Source organism: Rhinopithecus roxellana, chromosome 17 (assembly GCF_007565055.1).
Source record: "Rhinopithecus roxellana isolate Shanxi Qingling chromosome 17, ASM756505v1, whole genome shotgun sequence".
Lineage (NCBI taxonomy): Eukaryota > Metazoa > Chordata > Mammalia > Primates > Cercopithecidae > Rhinopithecus > Rhinopithecus roxellana.
This window is the reverse complement of record NC_044565.1, coordinates 86,860,181-86,872,050: the sequence shown is the minus strand read 5'-3', so window position 1 is coordinate 86,872,050 and position 11,870 is coordinate 86,860,181. Positions and strand designations below refer to the sequence as shown.

The window sequence follows — 11,870 nt, the reverse complement described above, 5'->3', positions numbered from 1 at the left end:
ATGGCTGGATAAAGGGTTTTGGATTTCATTCCATTAGTCATATCCATTGACCTGACTAGATATTACTGTCTATAGATCTAGACACCAGAAAGACCAAGGCATGATTAGAAAATTGTGACTTTGAACCCCATCCCCCAACCTCCAGAAGGGGAGAGGGGCTGAGGGCTTATTAATCACCAGTGGCCAGTGATTTACTTAATCATACCTGTTTAATTAAGCCTCCATAAAAGCCCAGTAGGACTGGGTTTGGAGAGCTCCCAGATAACTAAGTGGAAGTTCCTGGAGGATGATGTCCCCAGGGAGGTAATGTAACCTTTGAGCCTCTTACCCCATACCTTGCTCTATACCTATCTTCATTTGTATCCTTTAAAATATCCTTTATATTATAATAAACTGGTAAATACAACTGTTTCCCTGCGTTTTGTGATAGCAAAGTAATCAAATCCAAGGAGGGGGTCATGGGAAGCCTGATTTATAGCCATTTGGTTGGAAGCATAGGTAAAACAACCCAGTCTTGCAGTTGGCGTTAGAAGTAGGGGCAGTCTTGTAGGGCTGAGCCCTCAACTGTGGTATCTGACGGTGTCTCCAGGTAAACAGTGTCAAAGGTGAATTGGAGAATACCCACCTGGTGTCTAGCATAGAACTGATTGATATTGGTGGGGAGAAATCCTCACACTTCTTGGTGATGAAGGTGACAGCAGTGATTTGTATTGTGACAGTGTAGTATGAGAAACAGTTTATTTATTCCTATATTCTCATACCCACCTTTTGTGAATTACTGTAGCCTATATGTGGAGATAACTGCAAATATTTTGTAATTTAAACTGTCCTAACTCAAACAAAATGGATAGGTGCCTTAAAAGGGGTTGATAATGATATAAGTACAAATGAACTACATAATGGTTAAATTAACATTTACTGCTTAACTATCAACCATGCGACAAAGCAAAAACAATGATGTAATAGATCTGACAAGAAGTTACCCCTCTCAGAAAGTTCAGTTATTAAAAAGATTTTTTTTTTTTTCTGAGACAAAGTCTCGCTCTTGTCCCCCAGGCTGGAGTGCAATGGTGCAATCTTGGCTCACTGAAATCTCCACGTCCTGGGTTCAAGTGATTCTCCTGCCTCAGCCTCCCGAGTAGTTGGGATTACAGGTGCCTGCCACCACACCCAGCTAATTTTTGTATTTTTAGTAGAGATGGGGTTTCAACCATGTTGGCCAAGCTGGTCTCAAACTCCTGACCTCAGGTGATCCACCCGCCTCGGCCTCCCAAAGTGCTGGGATTACAGATGTGAGCTACCGTGCCTGACCGGTAATTTTTTTTTTTAATTAGATATGGGAGTCTCACTGCATTGCCCAGGCTGGTCTCAAACTCCTGGCCTCAAGTGATCCACTTGCCTTAGCCTCCCAAAATGCTAAGATTACAGACTTGAGCCATTGCATTCTACCAAAGGATAATTTTAAATATGGATTTATATCCACTGTTATGTTTGGGTATCCTATGCCTTAAGTGTGTATTGAGTTTTAATACCAACTAATGATATGGAGCCATTACAGTTCAAACATTTAAAAATTTTGCTTATGTTCTTATAAGCCTTTTCTATTTCAGCATGTGTTTTATAATGCATTAATATACTAATATATTCTTGTATATAATATATAAGCAAATTAAACTGCAGTCAAAAATGTTCTGGAGATCACTGTTCGTGAAGCTATTTTGAGGAAGGCTCTAAGAAGATGACTTGGGAATGTAGGGAGCCTGAGTGGGTACCCTGGTATTTTAACCAGCGCTGACCAGAGTAGCTCTGTTTATATCTTTTTTATATAAGGAGGTTCTTAGTAAATTTTTGGTTCTGGTTTTTTTTTAAAAAGGGGTTTTTTAAAAAGGGGTTCTGGTTTTTTTTTAAAAAGGTTTGAAAACTTTTGTGGATGATGAGAGAAATCGAAGGATTTTTTTTTTTTCTTTTTTTTTTGAGACAGAGTCTTGCACTGTCACCAGGCTGGAGTGCAATGGCACAGTCTCGGCTCACTGCAACCTCTGCCTCCCGGGTTCAAGCGATTCTCCTGCCTTAGCCTCCCAAGTACCTGGGACTACAGGCGCACACCAGCACGCCCAGCTAATTTTTGTATTTTTAGTAGAGACGGGGTTTCATCATGTTAACCAGGATGGTCTTGATCTCTTGACCCCGTGATCCGCCTGCCTTGGCCTCCCAAAGTGTTGGGATTACAGGTGTGAGCCTCCACGCCTGGCCGAAACTGAAGGATTTTAAACAAAGGAGTGACTTGAGAGAATTTTAGACTAACTCTGGTAGCAAGCTTCTCCCAAACAGCATAGCCAGGAAGAAGGTAGAACACCGATTTCTAGCTATTTTTGCCTGATGACACAGAAAATAAGAAGTATTAATCTGAGGCCTGGATTAATTAAATAATATTTTTCATTTACTGTTTAAAGCCAAAAAGTACTGAAATGTTCCCATTTTCAAAACTTTGTCTTTGAAGATGATTTTTAGTTTGTATTCATGTCAGGTCGTAATATTTATAAGTACTAGTTAAATGAACAAATTATTACATATAAGGTGTTTTGTAGATTATATTTTTGGTAGAGTATAAACTCAATTTGTATTTGTTTGAAAATCAAAGTTTTAGCCATATTAAACTTTCATTATTATATATCCTTTAAAGATTGTTCATTTGAGTATTGCATAGTGTTTTTAGTGTTTAAAAATGTGTGTGTAGGCTGGGTGCAGTGGCTCACACCTGTAATCCCAGCACTTTGGGAGGTCGAGGCAGATGGATCGCTTGAGCCCAGGAGTTGGAGTTCCAGACCAACCTGGGCAAAATGGTGAAACCCTGTCTCTACAAAAAATTAGTGTGGCGTGGTGTGTGCACCTGTAGTCCCAGCTACTCGGGAGGCTGAGGTGGGAGAATTGCTGGGGCCTAGGAGGTCAAGGCTGCAGTGAGTCATGACACACACACACACATGATTTGTGTGTGTGTGTGTGTGTGTGTGTGTGTGTGTGTGTGTGTGTGGTGTATGCTTTATTTTAAATCCAAACTTTAGTTTCTAATACAAGGGTTGACAACCTTTTCCTAAAAGCGTAACTAACCCTTTGGTAGGCATGTAATCGAAGACATTCTAGGAGACTGGTTACCTAAACCTTAGGCTAATTTTTCTATACCCTAAAGTACTGAACTGGGTGCTGTTGGTAGCACTTGTAAATAAGAGCAAATAGCTTTGTTTCACCATGGTGTTGCATTTCTTAAGATCCTGAAGTCTTTTCCAGATTAAAAAAAAAAAAATGGCAAAAATAGAGTTAAGCCTTAACCTATTTTCAGATATTAGTTAGCTTACTTTTAACCAGCTCAAAGGGAAGGATAAATACATAGGTGGTTAGTGAATGGGACAGCTGATTTTCTGGAAGCAACAGAAAGTAGATGGTTGGAATGTCTTTGTTACAGTGTTAACCAAGAATGGCTAGCCTTTTTATAAATATTATTTGGGTGACATGAGTCAGAGCCTACTAACCTATTATAATATTTTTTGTTTTAGAAAATTGCTCAATGTCATTTTTAGTACCAAAGCTATTTTATTGCCAATATATTACTAATAATGCCAATCGAATATACATTAATTACTCTTCTCGGGGCATTTGTCATTGCTGTGTTTTCAGTCCTCTTGATTTTTATTTATACTTTGTAAATATCTCTTTTCTAGTGTGATGATATAGAAATATTTATTTTTAAACAGGATACATTAATTGTTTGGTCAGAAGCAGAGAACTATGATTTGGCTCTGAGTTTTCAGGAAAAAGCTGGCTGTGATGAGATCTGGGAAAAAATTTGTCAGGTGAGTTTCTTTTTATAATATTTAACTTAACATTTGCATCTTTTCTTGAATTTTTGTTTCCTTTTTACTTCAAACATGTATTAGGATATGGAGAGATAGTGTCTTAATGTGAGACTTGATAATATAACTTGAAATTTTTTTATATTCTACAGCAAATTATTTTACTTCAAGTTTTTTAAAAACAACTTTGTCATAGTTTTGTTTTACCACTTTAGATTTTGATAGCATATACTCATAATTAATACCTTACATTATAGAGTGGCAAGTACTTTAAACAAACCAAAAGAAGATTAAGTAATTAAGTCAGGCTTTTAGATTAAAAATAATGAATATTTGGTCATATGTTTGCCTAATGTTTATGAATACTGTACGAGGCACTAATGATCAACAGTATTCATGACTTCAGTTTATGTGGAACTTAGAGTATAGCAGGATATATAGAATATATGGTAACTTAAGTAACTAGAATTTTTTTAAAAGAAACCTTTTATTTTAGAACAGTTTTAGATTTACAGAAAATATAACTATAATGGAGAAGACAAACATCTCTTATTTATAACTAAGATATTGATTTACATATCTGCTGGAACATAAATTTATATGGTGGATAATTTATTCTAGTGATTTCTGTATAAGATTTACCTTGTCCCATCCTACTACCCCACCTCTATATGTCAACAGCTACTTTTTAATACATGTTCTTGGATATAAATGTATTTGTCCACCTGGACGCAATTGCTCACACCTGTAATCCTAGCGCTTTGGGAGGCCGAGGCAGGCGGGTCACCTGAAATCAGGAGTTCGAGACCAGCCTGGCTAACACGGTGAAACCTCATCTCTTCTCAAAGTACAAAAATTAGCTGGGCGTGGTAGTGCATGCCTGTAGTCCCAGCCACTAGGGTGACTGAGGCAGGAGAATAGCTCGAACCTGTGAGGGAGGTTGCAGTGAGCCAAGATCATGCCACTGCATTCCAGCCTGGGCGACAGAGTAAGACTGTCTCAAAAAAAAAAAAAGTGTTCGTCCTAGAAATTTTTGTGGAAATTTGTTTATTACTGCTTTCACTTAGGTAGTTTCAGGAGGTCTCCAAGAACGCTCTCAATTTCCGTAATTCATCAGAAGGACTCAACAGAATTCAGCAAAACATTATACTCACAGTTACCGTTTATTACAGCAAAATGATACAGATTCAAAAAACCAATGGGAAGAGGTGCATAGGGTAGGGTCTAGGAGAGTTCCAGGCTTGAGCTTCAATTCTCTTTCCCAGTGGAATCATGCAGACAGCACTTACTTCTCCCAACAGTGATATATGGCAGCACACGTTCAGTATGGCCAACCAGATAAGTTTACCGAAACCTTTGTGTCCAGGGTTTTCATTGGGGATTAGGGTTTATGTAAGCATGGCTGGTGGCTAACTTTATTCCAGCACCTCCAGAGGTCAAGAATATCTTGTGGTCCAAGGCCCCCACCATATACCACATTGTTAGCATAGTATGTCTGGCATAGGTGAAGGCCCCCAGGTAAACAAAAACACTATTATGAAGCAGGATATTCTGAGTGCTTAGAGTTTACCTCTCTGGAGCTAGATAAGGGCCAAACTTTTCCTTTGGCAAGGTCAGTCCTTTACTGCACAGGCCACTCCTTGATGAAGACTCTCTTACACCAAAATGATCATATTTGTGTGAGCATCTACATTTAGCATAGGATTTATATCACAGATGGAGAAATAATATCAGTATGAATATACCTAGCATTTGGGGCCAGTGTGGAGTAGAAACAGGTTTGAAGAAACAACTAACTTTTCCTATAAAACCATGTCGTACCTTTTGTACTTTTGTACTACTTTGATTTCTTATTTCTCTCCTTGATCTGCAGATTTTACCTTATGATAAACTTGTACAGAACTGTATACCATAGAAACTGATAGTCAACAAAATCCAGCTTTTTGTCAGTCCAGTGATTTTTTTTTTTTTCTTCTTAGGTTCCAGACCATGATTCTGTAGGGCCAGTGACTTTCCTTTTTCTTAATTATTCAAATAACTCATCATGGGCCAGTGATTTTTCTATCAGCATTACATCCTCAGGAAGCTTTAACTCAATCTCCCAGTACATTTGATCATCAATATCAGTATTATAAGATTTATGTAGATAAGGTAGTTGGATCAACAATACTAGTGTTACACCATATCACAGTATGGTAGTAGATGTAACCTGAAAAGTAAGAGTTGATAGATTCTAGCACATTACTAGAATCCCACTTAGTCATTAACAGTTGGTCTGGGGCTGGGCATGGTGGCTCACGCCTGTAATCCCAGCACTTTGGGAGGCCAAGGCGTGCGCGTCACGAGGTCAGGAGATCGAGACCATCCTGGCTAACACGGTGAAACCCCGTCTCTACTAAAAATACAAAAAATTAGCCAGACGTGGTGGTGGGCGCCTACAGTCCCAGCTACTTGGGAGGCTGAGGCAGGAGAATGGTAAGAACCTGGGAGGCAGAGCTTGCAGTGAGCCAAGATAGCGCCACTGCACTCTAGCCTGGGCTACAGAGCAAGACTCTGTCTCAAAAAAAAAAAAACAACAGTTGGTCTGGTTCATCATCATATTGTATGGCAAAATGTCTCCCAGAGCAGTGTCATTCTTCGAAGCTTACAGGCTCCCATTTAACCTAGTCAGGTTTCAAGAGGAGGAGTGGTCTTGGCAAACCTATTGCTTCACCCTTCCAGGCATCTGTTATAACTGAGCTAAGAGACAATGTCATCTCTTGGCCTTCAGCCTTTCTTGAGGCATCACTGCCTTTTTTTTTTTTTTTTTTTTTTTTTTGGAGACATGGTCTGGCTGTCCCCAGGCTGGAATGCCGTGGTGTGATCTCAGCTCACTGCAACCTCTGCCTCCCGGGCTCAAGGGATTCTCCTACTTCAGCCTGCTAATAGCTGGGACTACAGGTGTGCACCACCATGCCTGGCTAATTTTTGTATTTTTTGTAGAGACGAGGTTTCATCATGTTGCACAGGCTGGTCTTGAACTCCTGAGCTCGTGATCTGCCTACCTCAGCCTCCCAAAGTACTGAGATTACAGGCATGAGCCACAGCGCCCAGCTTAGGCACCAATGTTAATACTGAATTTTCCTTCTTACATTACGTTACTCATTGTTTCATTTTTTTTTCGTCTTTTACTGTTTCTCCTTTCCATTTGTCATTATTTTTTAAAATTTTATGTTTATTCTTTGTCATTGATTTTTATTCAGACTTTTCCACCTTTGGAAGGGATATTAGATGGAAGGGATGGTCCAGCAAAGTTAACTCTTTACTATACCACTCAGTACTCTACTTCTTAAAATCTATGCATGTTGCTGAATATGTATTTAGTTTTTTGCTCCTAACTACTGCATGATATTTCACAGAATCATATGTCATGTTTTATTTTTTCAGTTCTGGGAAGTCATTGCTGATCTTTGAAAGAACAGTTTCAGTTTCAATAAGCGCCATATTACTTAATTATTTCTTAACCACCCCCCTCCCCTGCCTTTGTTTTTTTTTTGTTTTTTTTTTTTTTTTTTGAGACAGAGTTTCACTCTTGTTGCCCAGAGTGGAGTGCAATGGCGTGATCTTGGCTCACTGCAACCTCCGCCTCCTGGGTTCAAGCGGTTCTCCTGCCTCAGCCTCTTGAGTAGCTGGGATTACGGGCATGCACCACCATGCCCAACTAATTTTGTACTTTTAGTAGAGACGGGGTTTCTCCATGTTGGTCAGGCTGGTCTTGAACTCCCAACCTCAGGTAATCTGCCCGCCTTGGCCTCCCAAAGTGCTGGGATTACAGGAGTGAGCCACCATGCCCAAGCTTAACCCCTTATAATGAGAAAATAGAACAAAAAAGCTTCCCTGAAAAAGTTTGATGGTTCAGATGGTTCAGTGTGTGTCTTAAGGGGAATGGAGAATGATGAAATAGAAAGAACCATTGTAGAGACATAAATTTTAAAAACAAGAGCAAAGATAATTTTTATATGTTTAGCTTTGAGAAAGCATAAATTTAGAAGTACATATGGAAATGTTAACCTTAGGAAATGGTATGGACATTTTCTTTGAAGTGAATGAAGGAAATGTGTGAAGGTAAGTTATGAGATGGAGAAATGTTAGAGGAAGTTGAGTACTGATGGACTTTTTATTCAAAGGAAACCTCTTATCTTCTGAGACTTAAAGGTGAAGGTAATGTTTGAGAAGTTGGAAAGTGAAAAAAAAATTTAAAGCAGCGGCTGTAAGGGATGACGATAGGATTGTGGAATAGAGAATTTTTATTGAAAAACCCTATCTATAGTGTGGATTTATTGTGAATCCATACAGCAGAGTTCATGGCTGTCTTTGAGATGTTATGATCAGATTGTGTTGTAGCAATACAATCCTAAAATTTCAATGGTTTGTCACAACAAAAGTTGATTTCTCCTTAATGCTGTTTGACCTATAGGGGAAGGGGCCCTGCTCATGTGAGTCATTCAGGGACCAAGCTGGAAGAGAATTCATTTTATTTTATTTTATTTTATTTTATTTTTATTATTTTATTTTATTTTATTTTTATTATTTTATTTTATTTTATTTTAATTTTTTGAGACAGAGTCTTGCTGTGTTTCCCAGGCTGGACTGCAGTGGTTCAATCTTAGCTCACTGCAGCCTCCACCTTCCAGGTTCAAGTGATTCTCCTGCCTCAGCCACCTGGGTAGCTGAGATTACAGGCATATGCCACCACACCTTGCTAATTTTTGTATTTTTAGTAGAGACGGGGTTTCACCATGTTGCCCAGGCTGGTTTTGAACCGCTGACCTCAAGTGACCCGCCTGCCTCAGCCACCTAAAATGCTAGCTAAGTCACTAGTAATTGAAAGTGAAGACTAGGCCAGGCACGGTGGCTCACGCCTGTAATCCCAGCACTTTAGGTGGCTGAGGCAGGCAGGTCACTTGAGGTCAGGGGTTCAAAACCAGCCTGGGCAACATAGTGAGACACTGTCTCCACAAAAAGTAAAAATGTTAGCTAGGTGTGGTGGCACATGCCTGTAGTCTCAGCCACTTGGGAGGCTGAGGCAGGAGGATCACTCGAGCCCAGGAGTTTAGTGTCACAGTGAGCTGTGATCGCACCACTGCACCCCAGCCTAGGCAGCAGAGCTAGATCCTGTTTCTATTAAAAATAATAATAAATTAGTAGTGACTAATATTTATTCTTTGCAAGATATTTTACTTAAATTCAATGGTCAGGGATTTGATTTCCAAAATTTTGAATTCTTTTGTATTTTAAGGTAATTAGCTGTATACTTGGATATTTTTAGGTTCAAGGTAAAGACCCATCAGTGGAAGTCACACAGGACCTCATTGATGAATCTGAAGAAGAACGATTTGAAGAAATGCCTGAAACTAGTCATCTGATTGACCTGCCCACATGTGAACTCAATAAACTTGAAGAGATTGCTGACTTAGTTACCTCAGTGCTCTCCTCACCTATCCGTAGGGAAAAGCTGGCTCTCGCCTTGGAAAATGAAGGCTATATTAAAAAACTACTGCAGCTGTTCCAAGCTTGTGAGAACCTAGAAAACACTGAAGGCTTACACCATTTGTATGAAATTATTAGAGGAATCTTATTCCTAAATAAGGCAACTCTTTTTGAGGTAATGTTTTCTGATGAGTGTATCATGGATGTCGTGGGATGCCTTGAATATGACCCTGCTTTGGCTCAGCCAAAAAGACATAGAGAATTCTTGACCAAAACTGCAAAGTTTAAGGAAGTTATACCAATAACAGACTCTGAACTAAGGCAAAAAATACATCAGACTTACAGGGTACAGTACATTCAGGACATCATTTTGCCCACACCATCTGTTTTTGAAGAGAATTTTCTTTCTACTCTTACGTCTTTTATTTTCTTCAACAAAGTTGAGATAGTCAGCATGTTGCAGGTAAGTAAAAAGATATTCTTCACAATTCCATTTTTCAGATACTTAGTTCCCTTAATAGTTCAAGCTGGTGTTTTTACCCTCTATTTTTTGAAAGATTTATTTTGTTTAAGTGCATTATTAAGTACATTTAAAGTAAACAAAATAAATTAGGACTTTATATCTTGTGGTTTTAGTACAACCTTTTATTTGTTTGTTTTTTTGAATTGGAGTCTCATTCTGTCACCCAGGCTGGAATGCAGTGGCACAATCTCGGCTCACTGCAACCTGCGCCTCCCGGGTTCAAACAATGCTTCTTCCTCAGCCTCCCAATTAGCTGGGACTACAGGTGTGCGCCACCATGCCCAGCTGATTTTTTGTATTTTTAGTAGAGAAGGGGTTTCACTGTGTTGCCCAGGCTGGTATCAAACTCCTGAGCTCAGCAATCCACCTGCCTCAGCCTCCCAAAGTGCTGGGATTATAGGCATGAGCCACCGTGCCTGGCCCAGCCTTTTATATTTTTAAGTGGTCTGTGTTTCAACTTTTTATAAAATTTAATATTTGTGTTTCTAAAATGGAGGTAGAATATATATAACATAAAATTCACCATTTTAACAATTTATTTATTTATTTTTTGAGATGGAGTTTTGCTCTTGTTACCCAAGCTGGAGTGCAATGGCATGATCTCTGCTCACTACAACCTCCACCTCTTGGCAGAGAGAAGTGATTCTCCTGTCTCAACCTCCTGAGTAGCTGGGATTACAGGCATGAGCCAGCACGCCCAGCTAACTTTTTTTGTTGTTGTTTTGTTGTTTTTTTTTTGAGATGGAGTCTCGCTCCGTAGCCCAGGCTGGAGTGCATGGTGTGATCTTGGCTCACTGCAAGCTCTGCCTCCGGGGTTCAGGCCATTCTCCTGCCTCAGCTTCCTGAGTAGCTGGGACTGCAGGCGCCCGCCACCATGCCAGGCTAATTTTTTGTGTTTTTAGTGGAGACGGGGTTTCACCGTGTTAGCCAGAATGGTCTCAATCTCCTGACCTTGTGATCCACCCGCCTTGGCCTCCCAAAGTGCTGGGATTACAGGCGTGAGCCACCGCGTCCGGCCCAATTTTTTGTATTTTTAGTAGAGGGGGGTTTCTCCATGTTGATCAGGCTGGTCTCGAATTCCCGACCTGAGGTGATCCACCCACCTTGGCCTCAGTAAGTGCTGGGATTACAGGTGTGAGCCACTGCGCCCAGCCAGTTTTAACAATTTTTAAGTGTACAATTCATTGACATTAAGTATATTCGCAGTGTTATGCAACAGTCACCACCATCCATTTCCAGAACATTTTCATCATCCCAAACAGAAACTCTGAACCCATTGAACAGTAACTACCCATATTCCCTCTTTCCAGCTCTTGGTAATCACTATTCTACTCTTTCTGAATTTGCTTATTATATATATCGATGATGCAGCTATTTATTATTATTATTATTGTTATTATTTTGAGATGGAGTTTCACTCTTGTTGCCCAATCTGGAGTGCAGTGGTGTGATTTTGGTTCATTGCAACCTCCATCTTCTGGGTTCAAGTGATTCTCCTGCCTCAGCCTCCCCAGTAGCTGGGATTACAGGTGTGTGCCACCACGCTCGACTAATTTTTTTGTGTTTTTAGTAGAAACAGGGTTTCACCATGTTGGCCAGGCTGGTCTCAAACTCCTGACCTCAGGTGATCCACCCTCCTTGGCCTCCCAAAGTGCTGGGATTACAGGTGTGAGCCACTGCACCTGGGTGATGCAGCTATATTTAACCTTTTTCCTGTCTGTCCTGCGAATACTCGCCAATAATGCTTGGCTGCAGCGTTTACCCTGAGACAGCTTTGCCACAAAATACCTAGCTTTTATTATTATTTTCACATTGCTGTGGTATATTAATCCTAGAAAACATAGCATTCCTGCACATGATATTAATGTTGTTCTCAAACATTTGTTGGCCAAAGATTCATTTGATGAATCTGATTTTTTTTTAAATAGACGATTCTGATGATTCAAACAATTCTGATGTTAGTTCTGTTTAGAAGTAACTCCAGGAACAGTTTTTATATTTTATTTTCACATTGAAAATCAGATTTGCTT

The 11,870-nt window shown here is 39.8% G+C and overlaps 1 protein-coding gene across 1 annotated transcript in view; it reads left to right on the top strand.

The window, feature by feature from the left end:
• Positions 1-11,870, top strand: part of LOC115894177 (serine/threonine-protein phosphatase 4 regulatory subunit 3B-like) — a 32,569-nt gene that overhangs the window by 2,099 nt on the left and 18,600 nt on the right. The window contains exons 2-3 of the mRNA XM_030920525.1: positions 3,717-3,848; positions 9,157-9,780. Of these exons, the coding sequence (XP_030776385.1) occupies positions 3,717-3,848; positions 9,157-9,780 (756 nt within the window). The remainder of the gene's footprint in view (positions 1-3,716; positions 3,849-9,156; positions 9,781-11,870) is intronic.